General features: G+C 31.7%; 1 protein-coding gene across 1 annotated transcript; it reads left to right on the top strand.

Annotated features, from left to right (window-relative positions):
- The first annotated feature begins 18822 nt into the window (after positions 1–18822).
- On the top strand, positions 18823–19888 carry LOC124102737 (guanine nucleotide-binding protein G(I)/G(S)/G(O) subunit gamma-10-like). Its single transcript, XM_046459177.2, has one exon. The coding sequence runs from the start codon at positions 18867–18869 to the stop codon at positions 19071–19073; it is 207 nt and encodes a 68-aa protein (XP_046315133.1). The 5' UTR covers positions 18823–18866; the 3' UTR covers positions 19074–19888.
- The last annotated feature ends 826 nt before the right edge of the window (positions 19889–20714 follow it).

Genomic DNA, 20714 nt, shown 5'->3' on the forward strand with positions numbered 1-20714 from the left:
GATTGGTGCAGCTATTATGGAAAACAGCAATAGTTGAGTAAAGAAATTAATAACAGAATTACCAGATGATCCAGTAATCCCTTCAGATAAACATACACAAAAGAAGTGAAATCACTGTTTTATAAATATCTACACTCCTGCATTTACTGTAGCATTATTTACTACAGTCAAGATATGGGGACAATCTAGGTGTCCATCAGCGGATGAATGGTGGAACATGATTCAGCCTTAACAAAGGCAGAGACTCTGTAAGTTACCACAACATGCATGAAACTGGAGAACATTTTGCAAAGTGACATAAGCCAGAAACAGAAAAAGAATATTTTGTGGTTTCACTTACATCTAGAATCTTTTTTAAACTATGAATCTACAGAAATAAAAAATCAATCAGTAGTTTCTAAGGTTGGAATAGTGGAAGCAACTAGAAAATATAGGTCAAAGGATTTAAGGTAGAAATAAGTGTGATGAACAAGTAAAAAAATTAGGAGTGTAATATGAGATTTACAGTGAAAAAATACAATAAAATTGTTTGATAAATGAGAAAAAATAGTGCTATTGACACAGGGGAAAAAATTGCTACCTATGTAAAATTATGGATTTATTAATTGTATCAATATAGTAGTCATATACCTACATACACATATCTTATAGCATCATATTTTAAAGGTACACAACAAAATTTAATTTAAAAAAGTTTATGTAAACATGGAAAACAATGAATAAAACTGATATATTTTTTTCCAAAATGAGTAAGAAAAATAAGGATATGTATTTATTATCTATGCTGTGTGACAATTTATGATAGGTTTAAAGAACTTTACAGGACATCGTTTTATAATTTCATTTCCTAAATGGCTTTTTTCTGGTGATCACCTTCGGTTCCTTGCACATAGGCCTCAAAAATCTAGCAATTTGCCTCAACAAAGGGAAAGAATAAGTGAAGATAAGTGAAGATCATGTGCTAGGTAGAAGTGTAGAAGCTCTTGTAACCTAACCACGGGTGTGATAAATATGCTATATTCTGTTGTTAAGAACAAAGTCATAAGGCAAGGACATGAGTATCAGAGGGATAGAAATTATTGGAAATCATCTTAAAGTCTGGTCTTCCCAATACAGAGTATTAATTACAAGAAAATTTTCTTATAGTTAAAAAAGTAACAAAACATAATATTAATTATAGTAGAAGGTATATATATATATATATATATATATATATATATATATATATATAGTGTGTGTGTGTTTGAATGCATATGTATCCAAAAGACAGTGTGAAATTTTAACTTGTTTTAATATTCAAAACTTGTAAAGGAAGTTACTCTTAAGGATTTTTTTTTTCTAAAGCAGTTTATGGTTTTTAAAAATTTGATTGCACAGTCTACTATTCACATATGGTATTGTGCTTATTTAAAATGAAAAGGAATAAATTTTGAAAATATGACTGAAGAAATAATGAGGTCATGAATATGTGTTTTAAAAAGTCAAGCATCCATAATATTATGCCAAGTTAGATTACTTGTAAAAGAACAAATATCAAAGTCTAACACCAAACAGAATTCTAGCCTACTGTTGACCTAAGCTATATTAAAGTGAAAAAGGAAATAATAGGGAAATACAATGGTGCAAAAATTGTAAGTCATCAAAATAGAACAAAGATAGTTTTACCCATCTTAACTGGAAACTAGACATTTTCAGTAAATTATGAATATTATCTGATTTTGTTGGGGTTCTGAGACTTGTCATGTCTTTGAGATACTAACAACTACCAAATTGACAGATTTAAATTTATGTACATTTTTGTGTCACACATATTAAAAATATTTACATTTGAGGATTAATAAATATGGCACTTAAAATATAGTTTATTTTGTGAAATAATTATTTTATAATTTCATACAATCCAAGTTTTTAAGTAATATTATGTTTAAGTCATTCAGTAATGTTATGAAATTTATAGCCAGATATTGCAATTGCAATGGAAAATCACTTCATTAAAATGTAATCCAAACGAATGAAGAACATTTCAAATGGAAAAATTTTCAGATTTAATTAAAATGTTAAGTTATTGCTGAAACACAGGCATAATCATAAAATTTGATTATAAGAATTATTAACCTATATGCTAATGCATTTTTTTCATTTCAAAATATATATTACGTATTTGCCTGTTAAGGGGTAAATGGATTTCATTTTATATGAGTAAATGAACCCAGCTGATAAGAATTTTTTAAACCTAATACTTTTAGGAATTAAATGTTTAGACTCTCATTTCTTCTCTGCATATGTGCAATTATTTGTGTTTAAATCCATGGTCCAGCAGTGTGTGTGTGTGTGTGTGTGTGTGTGTGAGCGCGCCCGCGCGCACGCGCGCGCAGGTGCTCATGCATGCATGCAAATATGTTAACATTAGGGGCTAAAATAGTGATACAGTGACCAGGTTCAATATACTAGAAATTTCTTTCCATTTTTTGTCTTCCATATAATACATAAAGGTAAATATAATGCAAAATTTCAAATATGAAAGATCTAAGCATTTGTGGCTGGGATGACTATATTACTGTAGCTACTGTTTTGACACTGGAGTGAAAGAGGGAAAGCTAGCATAGGGGAAAAGGTATTTTCCTGGGAATGACAAAAATTCCTTTGACTGTTTGGTTTTGGATAAGTAAATCACTAACCCTCTTAAGGCTTTCTTCTCCACCTATGGAAAATAAAAAGTGGAACAGTGGGATGAATATCCTCTCTGATTCACTATATGTTTCATTTTTTTTGTTCTAGAAACCTTCATGGAGGTACAAGAAACCATACAAACCAGAAATTAGGTATAACTGTTATTTACTGCACTTGTCATTCTGCAATTATCCAAAACCTCTAATTTTCTCTCATTTATATATGTAACACTTGCAGAATGGATTAAAGCTGGCTACAAACAATAAGTTATCTCTTGGACAGTATTTTAGAATACAAAATAATTATAATTCTAAGAATATAGAACACAAATTTTTATAATAAGAGTTACCATGATGATGATAGAAAAAACTATTCAGGAGACTAGAAAATTGTGGCTAATCCTTTCAACGATGTTTGCCATTTGCATTAATTTTTGTATACTTCATTAAATATACTCTAATAAGTGTGGTTTTTAATTAATATATAGATAATAATTAATTTAAAACATTTTTACATTTGGATGGTGTAATTCTTAAATTATCATTTCCTTCCTCAGTTCAATTCTATCTGTATGCCTACAATTATATGAAAAACAAAAATACTCTGAGCTAAGCTCCTAATGCTGTTGTTATTTTAGAAGAGAAATTATCTTTCTTACTCATACTCACTATAATAACCTCATTATTAATTATAATCAGCACAAAAAAACAAAAATTATTTCATATTTTCTGGTAGCCAAAATTACAAAGATAGAAATAACATATTCAAATGAAATTCACAGTTGTATACACTGAAGATTTGATTTTTTAATGTTTTTTTCATGAAAGCAAAATTATGGATAAGTTTATTTGAATAAATATTTTTAATATAAATTTTCTTTATTAATATAATTATCATTATGGGTGGAAAATATAATACAAAACAGTCATTTTCATGTTTAATTAAATGTTTTTCAGGAATATAACTTCTGAGTTGAATGTTGCTATAACACAAGGATCATTAAAATGTAAATTCTCAGAAAACTCAATAATGTTTTCATATTGGCCACACCAATTTACACTGCTACCAGTAAGGTGTAAGTGCTTCCTTTGTCCACATCCTCTTGAACACTGGTCATCTTTTTTCTTGTTGGTAATTGGTATCCTTATGGATATAAGTTCAATAAATCAAAGAAAAAATGAAAAAAATTAGTATATAGTCTAATAAGTATGAAATAAGCATGCAAATGTGAAACAATGTAGTGTCTAAAGGGAATTAAAAATAGACTACATTTTCTTTTTTTTTTAGACCAAAATTAATTCTAAAGAGGATTGACAGGATGTAAAATGTATTTAAATGGCCAGGAGTGACTCAGATCATCAGAAGTTAATTGCTCCCTGCTCAGTATTAAGTAGGTAAACTTGACACATTCCTTATTACAACAATTTCATATCATATCCGCTTTGCAGAGAAAAACTTTCTAGTCCTAACTCAGTAGTTTAATAAGACTCTCATGTCTTTATAAGAATAGATCTTTTGAAATAAGCTCAGAATTATTTGGTTTTCGTCTTGTGTAATTGGTTGCCCTCTTTATTCATGACAAAGATTAGTTAATGCTATGCTGGTGAAGAAGATAGTGAGAAGCCAATTAACTTGTATTAAGCTACTGCAAAGTTAACAAGAACAAGAAATCAATCTTACCTATTAACTACACAAGCAAATGGAGGATATCTCATCCCATGTTCACTTGCGGAAGCTGGAACTGTGTATAGCTGGCCAATGAACAAGATCTGAAGCCACTATAGATAATCAAATGCCATGATATGCGCCATTGCAGCCCAAGAGCAAGGGCAAAATACTCTGATATTTCCCTTCTTTGACCCCTAAACCCTCCCACCATTACCTCTGGACAAATTCAATAGAAAATGAGCTAACACACAAGCTGGAAAAATAACTTGTGGAATAGAGGAGACAGAAATCAGGTCACAATCTGAAGATGGTCCTTGAACCAGCACAAAGGATAATGTAAGCAAAATAGATGTCATTGTCATTATATTTGGACAAAAAAATACAACTCTAATTTTTAAAAATTTTCTCATGGACTTACACTTTAGATGCACATTTTAATATTTTTTTTCTGGATTCCTTTTACATCTGAAATGACAAGAAATTCAAAAAAGAATAACAAATATAGCAGACATAACTAAAATAAAAATGAATACTTTCACATTAATTTCACATCATTTTGTAAAGCCTTCTGTTGCTTTTAGGAAGAAAAAAAGAGAGAGAGAGAGAGAGAGAGAGAGAGAGAGAGAGAGAGAGAGAGAGAGAGAGATATTGATTTAAAACTTAGATGGTCCATGGAAAGTTGTTTTTTCAGTGTGAGTCTTATATGAGGAATTAGACTACCCTTACTGACAGGCCTCAGAACATGGTGAATAGTGTTTTGAGACTTCAAGTGAAAGAGCCATAAGAAGATATGGTGAAAGAGGGACCAATGACATAAAAAAATATAAAAGCAAAGGTGAAAAATGGAGAGTGTCACATCTATGAAATCAATTTTAAAAGCAACTAAAGAAAGAGTGAGTAATAAATTGCCTTGTGACCATTGAAATTATGTCTAAGTTTTCACATTCGTTCTTCATGTATTAGTTTTAGTTTGGGCTTATTTTGTTCAAGAGGATAAGCCAGCTTACTAATCAACATAAATATATAGTATTTCATTAATTCTAAATGATGTTTTCAAGGTTTTTTTTATCATTGTCTTGTCCACACATAATGCTAAATTATTTCTAAAATATTTGATTTAGTTTCTGTCAACTCATTTTACAGAGGAAATAGAAAGCTTCAGTCAATGAAATGAAAAAGATAAGCAGAAGGTAAGAGAAGGTTCAAAGACTTTCCAAAATGTGTATAGTAAATAGACGTGTCTGACTATGCTGAGTGTTGGAAAGATGATTAGTATTCACCAAAATCTGCAGGTCATTCAGGACTCAGACTTAAAGAGAGGAGGTAAGGAAGGCAGGCAAGACAATAATGAAGATCCAAACCCAAACCTGCACTACAGAAGGATTAAGCTCATAAAGTATACTCACCACAAAAACTATAACTATGTGAAGTAATGCTTAGGTCAATTGGCTAAATGTCATCATTCCATGATGCACATATACTTCAAAACATAATGTTCTACATAATAAATGTATACAATTTTACCTGTCAATTAATAAAATAAAATAGTTAACCTCTACTAAATGATAGATTCCATATTCAGAATTATAGGTCAATTCCTGCCCTAAGGGACATTGCCTCTACATAGGATATAAGCTTTGTCTTATTGTTAGTCTTCAATTTCATTTCAAATATTATCATATGTGTCACTTTTCTCTCTTCAATGAAAAACAACTTTAATTCTAAGTTCTTATATTTTATGAACTGTTAACTCAATTTCACAGGGAAAGCATTTTCAACAATAACTTATTATTTAATGGATGACATGTAAAGTTGTCTAATATTCCATAAAGTCAGAAAATACTTGTCATACACAGTGACCTTTCTTTTATATCTTTTATCTCTATTGAAATATTTTCAGATGAATATAATGATATTTTACATTTAAAAATTAATCACAAAGAAAGTTAAGTGATTTTATATTAATATGCTGTATCAGAGTAATTTGGCACAATTTAATTGCAGAATAAAATTGAATGCAAGCATGTAGCAAGAAAAAAATCAGTGAAGCAGAAAAAATAGGAATTTTAATGAAAGCAAATGTGTTTTCATTAAAGAAAGTCATAACACATCATTATATAAAAATCCTTTCATTTTTTCCTATAAGCTTTTTGAAGAGCTGCTAAGATAATGTAAAAACTTCTAAAGCTAATTCTTATATTATTTTTCCTAATTTTAACTGTTTTAATATGCATATTGCTTTTGTGCGTAATTTTGTTGCATTTTTACTTCTATCCGTCCCTTTTCTCATTTTTTTTTTCTTTTTCATCAGCTAACACTCTATACTGAAAAGTGAGGTAATGCTGCAGTATTGATGTCAGTCCAGGATGATTTACACTACATTTTCTTTAGTTTGGAATATAATTCACATATTATATTTCTTTATATTTTTATTTGTGCTTTTGTTTAGTTGATTTGAAATCTTCAAAATTAGAAAAACTAAGGTTTCTAATTACTTTAAAAAGAAATCATCTTACATTAATTTACATCACCAATATTAAGACTTGAACAAATGTTGCATATAATTTTAGCATTTCAATGTTTTGGCATATAAACAATAAATGGGGCATTGTCAAATAAAGAAGTTAAATGACCATTTAAAAAAAAATATATATATATACATACATACATATATACATACACATATATATCAATATCTCAGATTGCACATAGGAACAGATTTTCTATTTATTGCTTTGATAAGAATAGTAATTACAGTGTGACTTTAATATTCTTATATTTAATACATCCTCACATAGTGAGTGAGATGGTAAAAATACTAAGTTTCATAAAATGTGAATTTGAATTTTGCAAACCATAAGGTACATGCCTCATAAAGTACTTTTAGGAATACCCAAGTAACTCCTACCCAACACCAAATTTCAACCTGGTTTTGTTGTTCAGAACTTAACTTATTTGATATAACACTCAAATCCATTGATTTAATTATTTAATTTAGTAACTTTAACTAACTATTGATATAAAAACTTCTATTGCTTATGATGTAAATTTATTTGATTATTAAGATACAAAACACTAAATATAGCCTTTCATGCATAAAATCTGCACAATTTAAAAGTGTAAGTTTAAGTATTAGTACAATTTTTGCTGTGATCTTTATTACTCATTTTGTAATTGAATGGCACAATTACTTCCCATAAGAAGAAAAGCATACTTACAAATTATGAGATTAATATATAAATAAATGGTTTCTATAAAGGTAATAATTGCAGAAAAAAATCATTAGATCTTTTCAAGTTTATCTCCAATTCATTGAACCTCAAATATCAAGAGAGAAACTGATTTTTCCACTGAGAATTTCAGATCATAATTACTCGTATGTTGAAGATATTTGAAATGCCAATTGTTCTATTATATAAAATCTCAAATACAATGCAACAAGTTAATGCCAACTTAACTTAAATAAGTATCAAGAATTATACTGTTATTCTTCATTGGTAATTTTGTTTAGGGTATCTGTTTTTATTTTAATGCATAGTTAAATGGTTTCAATGCTTGCTGCATATCAATTTATGGCATAAAAATTCAAATAATGGTATTCATGATATATAACTTTCTTTTTACTTTTATTTCTTTGTTTTATTCTTTGGTGCTGAGAATTGAAGTCCTAGTCCAAATCTGTCATTCATAGTATCTGCCTTAGGCAACCACTGAAGTCCAACAAGAGGAGAAAATTGATGCTATATATTAATACATATAAAATCTATTATATCCGAATTTCAATGTGATAGTATTCCATGATGGTAGAAATAGTTACAAAAGGATAACTTAATATCTGTTTGATGTATATGTGAATTCCGACATTAGTTTATAAATGTACTTTTCTTTAAATTTGAAAGTTCACAAACCCCATAATTTAAACATTTTATTCTAGAAAATTTATCTCTTAGAAATAAGAAAATACAATGTTTGAAAAATAAAAGGAAAATTTACAATACTAGTAAAAGAGTAGAATACTTGGGTATGAATTTAACAACAGAATCAAAAGCCTTGTACACTTAAGCCACAAAATGTTTTTGAAAGTAGTTAAGACAGAAACAAATAATAATAATAATAATAATAATAATAATAATATAAGATTTACAGAATCAGAAAATTAATATTAAGATGTCAATAGTTCTCAAAGTGAACTACAGATTTATTGTCTTCCTATTGAAATTCCAGCAATGCATTTGGTAGAAATAGAAAAATCTTTTCCACAATTGAGATGATATCTCAAGGATTTGCAAATAGCTCCAAATAGACAAATGTTGGAAAAGAATAAAATAATTTGGGTCTCAGGCTTGTTGATATAAAAATTCATTACAAATCTATAGTAATTGGAACACTGTGCAATTGGCATATAAGAAGAAAACTAAAATAAAGGAATACAAACCAGAAAAAAAATGATTATATGTCTAGTCAAATGTTTTTCAATAAATGTGTCAATATTAATTAATGGGACAGGACAATATTTCAACAAATAGTGGTGGGAATTAGATAACAAATAAAATATGCCAAATGTTGGACCCTTATTTTATATAATATACAAAATGTACTCAAGGAATCTAATTTTTTATATATATATGTTTAGAAATTAATGGAAAATTTTAATGACATTGAATATGGAAATGATTTCTTTTTTACTTAATTTTTTATTTATATATGACAATGGAATGCATTACAATTCTTATTACACATATAGAGCACAATTTTTCATATCTCTGGTTGTATAAAAAGTATATTCACATCAAATTCTGTCTTCATACATGTAGTTTGGATAATAATGTCCCTTAAAGTCCATCATCATTTCTAACCTCATGCCTCCTCCCTTCCCTTCCAACCCCTCTGCCCTATCTAGATTTCGTCTATTCCTTCCATGCTCTCCCTCCCTATCCCACTATGAATCAACCTCCTTATATCAGAGAAAACATTCTGCATTTGTTTTTTGTTTTTTTTTTTTTTTTTGGATTAGCTAACTTCAGTTAGCATTATCTTCTCTTACTCCATCCATTTATCGGGGAAATGACATAATTTTACTCTTTTCTATTGTTGAGTAATATTCCATTGTGTATATATGCCACATTTTTTTTTATCCATTTACCTATTGAAGGGCATTAAGGTTGATCCTTAAAATTTAGCTATTGTGAATTGTGCTGCTACAAACATTGATGTGGCTGTGTTCCTGCAGTATGATGTTTTTAAGTCCTTTGGGTATAGACCAAGGAGAGGGATAGCTGTTTCAAATGGTGGTTCCTTTCCCAATTTTTCAAGAAATATCCATACTACTTTCAATATTGGCTGCACCAATTTGCAGTCCCACCAGAAGTGTACCTTTTTCCCCACATTTTCGACAACACTTATTGTTGTTTGTCTTCATAATAGATGCCATTCTATTATGGAATCAGATGAAATCTTAGAGTAGTTTTGATTTGCATTTCTCTAATTGCTAGTGATGATGAACTTTTTTTATATATTTGTTGATTGATTGTATATCCTCTTCTGAGAAGTGTCTGTTCAGGTTGATGGCCCATTTATTGATTGGGTTATTTGATTTTTTGATGCTTAGCTTTGTGAGTTCTTTATATGCCCTAGAGATTAGTGCTCCATCTGATGTGTGAGGGGAAAAGATTTGCTCCCTAGATGTAGGCTCTCTATTGACCTCACGGATTGTTTCTTTTGCTGAGAAGAAACTTTTTAGTTTGAGTCCATCCCATTTATTGATTCTTGATTTTAATTCTTGGGCCAAAGGAGTCCTATTAAGGAAGTTGTGGCCTAATCCCACATGATGGAGATTAGAGCTTACTTTTCCTCTATTAGACATAGGGTCTCTGGTTTTATTCCTAGGTCCTTGACATATTTTGAGTTAAGTTTTGTGCATGGTGAGAGATAGGGTTTAAATATTATTTTGTTGCATATGGATTTCCAGTTTTCCTTGCACCATTTGTTGAAGAGGCTGTCTTTTCTCCAATTCATGTTTTTGGTGCCTTTGTCTAATACAGTAGTTTTGTGGGTTAGTCTCTGTGTCCTGTATTTTGTACCATTGATCTACCAGTCTGTTTTGATCTACCATGCTGTTTTTGTTACTATTGCTCTATAGTATATTTTAAGATCTGGTATAGTAATGCCACCTGCTTCACTCTTCCTGCTAAGGATTGCTTTAGCTATTCTGGGTCTCTATTTTTCCAGATAAATTTTATGACTGCTTTTTCTATTTCTATGAGGAATGTCATTGGGATTTTGATCAGAATGCATTAAATCTGTATAGTGCTTTGGTAGTATGGTCATTTTGATAATATTAATTCTGCCTCTCCAAGAGCAAGATAGGTTTTTACATCTTCTAAGTTTTTCTTTGACTCCTTTCTTTAGGGTTTTATAATTTTCATTGTAGAGATCTTCACCTCTTTTGTTAAGTTGATTCCCAATTTTTTTTGAGGGTATTGAAAATGGGGTAGTTTGTCTCGTTTTCCTTTCTCAGGATTTGTTACTGATATTCCTAAATGCCTTTGATTTATGGGTGTTGATTTTACATCCTGCTATTTTGCTGAATTCATTTACTAGTTCTAGAAGTTTTCTGGTGAAACATTTAGGGTCTTCTAGGTATAAAATCATGTCATCAGCAGATAGTGCCTACTTATATCCTATTCATATTCTTTTCCTATTTATATCCCTTTAATTTCTTTCATCTGTCTAATTGCTCTGGCCAGTGTTGCAAGAACTATGTTAAATAAAAGTGATGAAAGAGGGCATCTCTTTCTTGTTTCAGTTTTTAGAGGGAACACTTTCAATTTTTTTCCATTTAGAATGATGTTGGCTGGGGCTTAGCATAGATAGCCTTTATGATGTTGAGATATGTTCCTGTTATCCCTAAATTTTTTAGTGTTTTGAACATGAAGTGGTACTGTATTTTGTCAAATGCTTTTTCTGCATCTATCGAGATGATCATATGACTCTTATCTTTCTTTAAGTCTATTGATGTGATGAATTACATTTATTGAATTCCGTATGTTGAACCAACCTTGCATCCCTGGGATGAGTCCCACTTGATTGTGGTGAATGATCTTTTTGATATGTTTTTGTATTTGATTTGACAGAATTTTATTGAGAATTTTTTCATCTATGTTCATTAGAGATATTGGTATAAAGTTTTCTTTTTTTTTGACATGCCTTTGCCTGGTTTTGGAATCAGAGTGATATTGGTCTCATAGAATGAGTTTGGAAGTGCTGCCTCTTTTTCTATTTCCTGAAATAAATTGGAGAATATTGGTATTAATTCTTCTTTAAAGTTATTATAGAACTTGTCTGTGTATCCATCTGGTCCTGGGCTTTTCTTTTTGGTAGAAAAAAGGTGTCCACTATTTTATCACTTGAAATTGATCTGTTTAAATAGTGTATAGCAACCTGATTCAATTTGGTCAAATTAGATGACTCTAGAAATTTGTCTATGCTTTCAGTATTTTCTATTTTATTGGAGTGCAAGTTTTCAAAATAATTTCTAATTATGTTCTGTATTTCTGTAGTGTCTGCTGTGATTTTTTTTCACCACTTATGTTACTAATTTGAGTTTTCTCTCTCCTTTTCATCAGCATGGCTAAGGGTCTGTCAATTTTATTTTTTTCAAAGAGCCAATTTTTTTATTTTTTCAATTTTTTCAGTTGTTTCTTTTGTTTCAATTTCATTGATTTCAGCTCTGATTTTCATTATTTCCTGTCTTCTACTGTTTTTGGTGTTGATTTGTTCCTCTTTTTCTAGGGCTTTGAGATGTAATGTTAAATCATTTACTTGTTGACCCTTTCTGCTTTTTAAGGAATGAACTCCATGCAATGAACTTTCCTCTTAGAACTGTTTCATAGTGTCCCAGAGATTTCAATATGTTGTATCTGTGTTCTCATTCACCTGTAAAAACATTTTAATCTGCTCCTTGATATCTTCTGTAACCAATTGTTCATTCAGTAGCATATTATTTAGTCTCCAGGTGTTGGAGTGAATTTTATTTCTTATTTTATCATTGATTTCTAATTTATTTCCATTATTATCTGATAGAATGCAGGATAGTAACTCTACTTTTTTATATTTGCTAAGAGTTACTTTGTGGCATAGTATATGGTCTATTTTAGAGAAGGATCCATGTGCTGCTGAGAATAAAGTATATTCTCTCATTGAAGGTTGGAATATTCTATATATGTCAGTTAAGTCTAAGTTATTGATTGTATTATTGAGTTCTATAGTTTCTTCAGCTTTTGTTTGGAAGATCTATCTAGTGATGAAAGAGGTGTGTTAACGTCACCCAAAATTATTGTGTTGTGGTCTATTTGACTCTTGAACTCGAGAAGAGTTTGTTTGATGAACATAGCTGCTTTGTTGTTTGGGGTATATATATTTATAATTGTTAAGTCTTCTTGGTGTATGGTTCCCTTCAGTAGTACATAGGAATGAACTCCATGCAATGAACTTTCCTTCTTTGTCCTTTTTGATTGACTACAGTTTGAAGTCTACTTTATTTGATATGAGGATGGAAACCCCTTCTTAATTCCACAGTCCATGTGTGTGGTATGATTTTTCCCAACCATTCACTTTCAGTCTGTGAATGTCTTTTTCTATGAGTGAGTCTCTTGAACGCAATATGTTGTTGGGTCTTTTTTTTTTTAATCCAATCTGCTAGTTTATTTCTTTTGTTGGTGAGTTTAGGCCATTAATATTCAGGGTTATTATTGAGACATGATTTGTATTCCCAGCCATTTTTGTTTATTTTTGGTATTTAACGTGACTTGGTTTTCTCCTCTGATTAGATATTCTTGTAGTGTAATCCGTCTCTCTGTTAATTTTCATCATTGTTTTTTATTTCCTCTTCTTGGAATATTTTGGTGAGGATGTTTTGTAGTGCAGGATTTCTAGTTGTAAATTCTTTTAACTGCTGTTTACCATGGAGTGTTTTTATTTCATCATCAAATCTAAAACTTAGTCATGCTGGATATAACATTCTTGATTGGCATCCATTTTCTTTCAGAGCTTGGTATATGTTTTTCCATATCTCCTGGCTTTGAGGGTCTGGTTGAAAAATCTTCTGAGATACAAATTTGTCTCCACCTATATGTGATCTGATTCCTATCACTTAGGGTCTTTAGGATTCTATTTTTATTCTGTATGCTAGGCATTTTTATTGTAATGTGTAATGTAATGTGTAAGCCTCTTGTATTTGTTTTTCAAATTCATTCTTCATGTTTGGGAAATTTTCTGATATTATCTCATTGAAGAGATTGTATATTCCTTTGTTTTGAAGCTCTGTGCCTTCCTCTATCCCAATAACTCTTAGATTTGATCTTTTGATGGTGTCCCATAGTTCTTGGATGTTCTGTTCATGGTTTCTAACTTTCTTTACTGTGTGGTCAACTTTTTTTTCCAGACTGTATACTTTGTTTTCATTACCTGATGTTCTTTCTTCCAAGTGATCTAGTCTGTTGGTTATGCTTCCTATTGAGTTTTTTATTTGGTTTGTTGTATCCTTTATTTCAAAGATTTCTGACTTTATTTTTTTTCAGAGTTTGTATCTATCTCTTGAAGTAATTTTTTGATATCTATCTGTATTTGCTCTCTTATCTCTTTGTTGGATTGATCAATTTTTGCCTGTATTTGCTCATTTAGGTCATTCTTTAATTCACAGATCATTTTAACTATGAACATTCTGAACTCTTCTCTAACATTTCATCAACTACTTTGCCATCCATGGGTTCTGTTATTATAGTATCCTGGTTTGTCTGAGGCACTTTCCTCCATTGTTTTTTCATGATGTCTATGTGTCTTTCTTTCTTGCAGTGTCGATCTGAGATATTACTGTTTCTTCCCTATATTCTTTTAGTACCTGTCCAGATTGTCTGTACCGCACCTTGAAGTTGGGCTTCCAGACCCTGCCCGTGTCCCTCAGGGTATGCTACTGCATCTAAGATTGGTGGCAGCAATAAAAGAGGTAATTGACATAATAGTTAAGGTGCCCCAAGATGGAAGCAATGTCTTATAGAGATGGGGCTGAAAGGGTATGCCTCACACTCTCATTGGGATGCCTGCTCTGAGATTCAGCTGCTTCTAAGCCCTGTCTCCTGTCAAAACATTAGGAACTACTATGTGGGGAAATCTATGGCAATGAATGCAGTGTCCCAAGATAGAAGTGGGTTAGACTTAGGCTCCCAGGTGGGGGCAGGGGTAAACTCAGACTTCTTCTGGACCTGGGTCCTGCACTAGTCGGTGTGGGTGGAATTGGGCCAGGCCTGGGCTCCCAAGGAGTATGCTGGTCAGAAGAGGCCATCCTGTGCCAGAGGCTGGGCTTTGGGGGGTGTCTGCCCCTCTGGTAAATGGTTGGCCCCGGGCCTACTGTAAGCCTGGGTCCTATGCAGGCTGGTGAATGAACTAAATACTTAATTGGGCATGCTCAAAAGATAGTTTCAGAATTCCTAAGGGTATAATAATTTGTCTTGAGTCAACATGACTAAACTGTTTTCATTAATTTACCTTCAAATTAACTCCTTCCCTGTATGTTTATTGCATTTGGATTTCATCTAAATTTTTCACCATTAGTCTTGTGTCTCAGTCAAAAAATTATATGATGTTGCTTTATAATTATTTTTAATTCTGGAAATTTAGTTACTAGAAAGAAAAATTTTAACTTTCAAATAATTTGACAAAACCATTTATGTCTCTTCACTTCTGGTGCTACTGTGGCAAATTAAATCCTCTGTATTCCTAAAATATGAAAATTTCTGTTTCCAGTCTAAAACAATTCCTGTTAATTCTTCCCAGTGATGCCAAAGTGATATTCACAAAATACATTTTCCTTTTCTCTGATGAGAATAATTTAAGAACATCCCATATTGAAAAAAAAAGAGCCTTCAGCCTATAATCTGTTTATATGCCTGAATCTTCCCCATAATTTCCATTTTCTCAGCTAAGCATGTTTATGTTTTAATCATACTGCACACATTCAACAAATGGAAATCACTACCATGATTTTAGCTAATGCATTTTTATATCTGATGTTTGGTTTGATGTTCTCTTAGGAATCATCTCCAGTTACATCCTCCACCCACCAAAGTATTGACAAAAGAACAACCCACAAAGCTATAGAGACCAGAATTTAGTGTTTTTAATTCTGCCTTTAAAATAATCTATAGCTTTTTGGGGGCTGGGGATGTGGCTCAAGCGGTAGCACGCTCACCTGGCATGCGTGCGGCCTGGGTTCGATCCTCAGCACCACATACAAACAAAGATGTTGTGTCTGCCAAAAACTGAAAAATAAATATTAAGAAAATAAAATAATCTATAGCTTTTTGACAATTACTCAGTATTCATAACATCTATTTGCTCACCTAAAATATTTCAGCAATATCCCTCCCAAAAATTTAAGATGATTTTCCTCTTGAATCTTCATAGCATCTTCTATTTCCACACAGATTCAAAATAGATATTTTCACCTTAACTAGTATAAAGGTGACTCTAGAATTCATTTATCCTTAAAAATGTTCCAGTTTATAGACCCTAAAAATCTTTTATGCCTTTTACCATTGTTTCTCCATCCATTCATGAGTTCTTTCACTTCTTATTCAAACACACATTGCAAATATATTCACATATTTTCATTCACATTACAGTTCTTTAGTTCACACCGCCAATACAAACTATACAATACCCTCTTAACAGGTTACTTTTCCTGTTGCAATCCTTTGAAATTCTCCACTCATGTATAAAAAATTTAAATGGAAGATTAAATTATCTCCCTTCTCACCCTCTGGCCCATCACACTTAATAAATGTTTTCAAGTCTTTGTTTTATCCTACAAAGGGCTTTAGCATCTGGCCTTTCTGTGAACAACTATCATAAGTTTCTCTCTCACTAGTCATACATCTGCTTGTCCAGATCTTCTCCCCCATTAAAAAGTTTAACAAACTGGGCATAGTGGCAAACATTGTAATCCCAGGTACTCTGGAGTCTGAGGAAGAAGGTTTGTAAGTTCAAGACCAGCCTTTGCAATTTAGTGAGACCTTGTCTCAAAATTAAATAGCAACAATAAAAAACCTTTAAGGTTGGGGAAGTTGTTCAGGAGTAGAGCACCTTTGGTTCAATCTCCAGCACTACCAATCCCCGAAAAAGTGGCATCATTGTATATAATTTACTTAAACTGATAAACTTTTTTGGTTAAAAAAAATCCCTCACATTTTAAGATTTGTATGTTTCTTTACTTATTTTATGTCTCACTAGATTAACTACATTGAGAACTTAATATTATTGATTACATAGTACACTTCTGAAATTCTAGTACACAATGGTGTCTAGCAAATCTTACATACTCAAATTATATAATTTTTTTTTCAAATTATATTTTTCTTTTGTAGGCTCTGGGATAGATCTATGCAATCTTCAATTGAGCATTTAGTAATTATTTGTCTAGTTGTAAACATTACTTGAATGAAGAATCTATGACTTTAATTTCATATTACTGGAAATATTAGAGTTGTTAAAAAGTAAATAAGATGTCAGAAGATGAGCTACCTTTTAATAGAAAAAAAAACATTGTCAAATTAATAATTCATATTTATTCATTTACTTATATCATTGTATTAGCCTAATATCTTGAAAGAATCTTTGCTCCACTTATTTCAGTAACATAAACAGAAATAGTATTAAATATTATATTAGTACATTAAAGATATACTTTGCATAAAGGGTCAAGGTGCTGTGGGCCAGTGCCCTAAAGAATTTTAGAACCCAGCCTGTGTAGTTGAAAGGATAGAAGGCACTCTTAATATTCTCAGAGATCTTCATGCCTAGCTGAAATTGTATATATACTTTTATATAAGAGAAGCAGATCTAACTTTGTGGGTGGATGTGTGGCAGGGGTCTAGGGATAGAACTCAGGGGCACTCTACCACTGAGCTGCATTCCCAGACATTTTTATTTTATTTAGATACAAAATCTCACTAAGTTGCCCAAAGTGGACTTCAGCTTGTGATACTCTTGACTCAGCCTCTCAAGTTGCTGAGATTATAGGGTGCACCACAGTGCCCAGGAAGACTCTCATATCTTTTCAGTCTCAACTAAAGGTCAGATAGCTCCATGAATTTTTTTCCAGACTGATTGTTTCCCAGAAGTTATTTCCATCTTAGGAGAGTCTTGTTTTCTGGTAAGATTTTCAACTTGAGGTTTAATTTTAGCCAGGAAACACTAATTTGTGTTTCCTTTAATTTATTTTAAAATTGTGTACTTCTTTTTCCTTAATATCTTTGAAATTATCTTGCTTTTTTATTCAGGACAGCAAAAATAAAGTCACTTATCATTTCTCATCTTCTACTTGGTATCTCCTTAGCCAGATCCACAAATTGACCAGTTTTTCTTTCCACATTTCCTGTTACTGCTTTTAATTTTCTTCCAGTACAATTGCTAGTTTATTGTCTTCTCTTTTTTTTTCCAGTCTCCAATAACTCCCTATTTTTCAAGCCTCAATTGTATCTTCAAGGTTGTTTCATGTGCCCATCTAATATTTAGGAAATCCATGCCACCTAATTCAGATAAGTGTTAGAGCAGGATCCTGGTACTAGGTACCAAGTGCTCTTTCAGTTAACTGCTTCTGGTATAGCTCATGATTCCATGGGTTGGCTGAATGTCAGCAGGGCATCCATTTTACAGGTCACTTTTGGAGTCTCTCACTTAGCTTATGATGGCACCAGGGAATGGAGCTTATGCAGAGTGCCTGGTGCCTTGATGCTTCCTTTCCTAGACTCTTCTCTGTATTGTGTGTATCATTCTCCCAAGCTTCTCCACTTATCATTATCTCTCTCCAAAGAGAAGTCTTGGTTCCATACCAGATAGTTCAAACTACAAGAGAGCAAGAGATCGTTCCTTGAATGAATATTACTGATAAAATTTAAAAATGAAAAAAATCGCAGAAGTTTCTGATGCAATTAAGCGGTAGTTCTAAAATTTTCAAAATATGACTTTTACTGTATTTTCTTTTTTTTAAAGTTTTTATTGGTATTACTGTATTTTCATATTGAAACAAACTGCAATCTATTAGGATCAGGTGGCAGGATGGTATGTATACAGGCAAATTCATTAGAAAACTTAGTTAACTTCTCACTATACTTCATACATTATTGCCATATTTTTCTTATCAAGTATTCATTAGAGTTTAAAGATATTTTACAAGTTGAACTCCTGGCATTGTGTTTTTGAAGGATTTTTGAGGTGAAAAAAAAACCCTAAAAAGAAGGAAAAAGATGGAAAAGAGAGGCAAAAGGAAAATGAAGGTAGGGGCTGGGCTGGTGGCTGAGTGGTAGAGTGTTTGCCTAGCATGTGTGAGGCACTGGGTTCGATTCTCAGCACCGCATATAAGTAAATAAAATACAGGTCCATTGACAACCAAAAAATACTTTTTTAAAAAAAGGAAAGTGAGCGGCTCAGCCCAGCCTGGCTCAGCCGCCCTCGGAGCCAGCGCCGCCGCCGCCATGTCTTCCGGAGCCAGCGTGAGCGCCCTGCAGCGCCTGGTGGAGCAGCTCAAGCTGGAGGCCAGCGTGGAGAGGATCAAGGTCTCTCAGGCTGCGGCAGAGCTTCAGCAGTACTGCATGCAGAATGCCTGTAAGGATGCTCTGCTGGTTGGAGTTCCAGCCAGAAGCAACCCCTTCCGAGAGCCCAGATCCTGCATTTTACTTTGAAGACTTGGAAGAAGTTTGTTGAGAAATGCCTTCGAGCACAAAGTAATGAATGACTGACTCCAAGTCTCAAGAAAACACTTTTGTTTAGCCAAATGACTGAGATATTTCAGACCTTTCCAGTGTCCTGATCTTACAGCCAAAATTCTACAGAAATTAATGATTTTCTACTCAAATAAGGAAACTGAGTGAAGAAATAGAATTGTTTTATGTAATAATGGCTTGGTTCTCCTGAAGAAGTGCTTTGTATTAAGATAAAAACCTTACCACCAATATACTAAAATACACCTCTTTAATAAGTGAGTTACTGGTGTTGCTATACCTAGAATATCATGTATGTTTTATTAACTGGATGTTTACATTTTAGGAAGGAAAACACTTTTATTTATTAAAAAAATGGAGTATTTGTAATTTGTTGTTCCTAAGATTTTTATACTATAATAAAATTTGTTCTATCATAAATTTATAATTACTAAATGAAGATAAGAAAGAATAAAATTGTGGGGGAAGAATAGACTTTACTAATCAAATGATGCCTTGATTTTTTCTAAATAAGAAGATTGTTTTATTTAACACAAGAGGTGTTGTTTAGTAAACTTGTTTAGAAAGATTCATGTTATGATATATATTAGGTTGTCTCATTTTATGTAAGAAGCAGATTTGAACTCTTTTTAAGTTCCTTTACTTTGTGGTTGCACTTTTAAAAAGATACTACATTATTTCATGCCTTTAAAAAAATGTTTAAAGTAGGACCTACATACAGAGCATTGCAAATGATTAAAAACAAAGTAATGTGAAAATATTATGACCTAAAAGAATTCTTCATGTCACAAGTGTTTGACTTTGATGATGTGCCTTTGATTTAATTTGGGATACTTTTAGAAGAATACTTCGTGTTTGTAATAATCTTTGAAGATCTTGAAAATAAATTCTGTTTAATTCATCATTTTCTATGACAGCAAAAAAAAAATGAAGATAAAATAGTCCTTCATAGGTTTTGCTGTCAGCAAACAACAGAGGCCAAATCTGGTAGGTGAAATATTCCATCATATATATTATTACTTAGGAAAAATTCCCCAGCAAATAGTTATACCCCAAATTGTGAGACAAAGCAATTATTGAGTGGGAGTAGAATGCTGAATAAATTCAGTATGGTCATTATTGGCACCTGATAGACAGCATCAAAGAATGTTCTTTAGAATGTAAATGCTTTAGGAAAGTAAAAATAACACATCATTATCACAAAATGTGATAAGAAAATTACTGCCTTGTGACTTTTTTAATAACCTTAACTAAAAATGACATACTTGAAAATAATAATGGACTCCTACATAGATAATCAATGACCTGTGAAAGGGTAGTTCAAATGATTTGTATTATTTGAATTTACTTTATTGCAATGGCATTCAAATTCTGCATATCAATAATTGCTAAAAACATGTCAAAACATGTTTTGAAATGCCTTGATTCTAAAAATAATTGTGTTGACAGATATTTTTAAGTGACATGAAGTCTTAAGTGTTCCATGTAAAAATTTTCTTGTAATTTGTTGTTATATTATATTTTATATAATATAAATTATATTTTTCATAATTCTATACCTAGAACATTTATGACAGTTTTATAAATTTCAGTCTTAGAGAG

Source organism: Marmota monax, unplaced genomic scaffold (assembly GCF_021218885.2).
Source record: "Marmota monax isolate L192 unplaced genomic scaffold, Marmota_monax_Labrador192_F-V1.1 WCK01_AAM20220418_F8-fsc00002, whole genome shotgun sequence".
Taxonomy (NCBI): Eukaryota; Metazoa; Chordata; class Mammalia; order Rodentia; family Sciuridae; genus Marmota; species Marmota monax.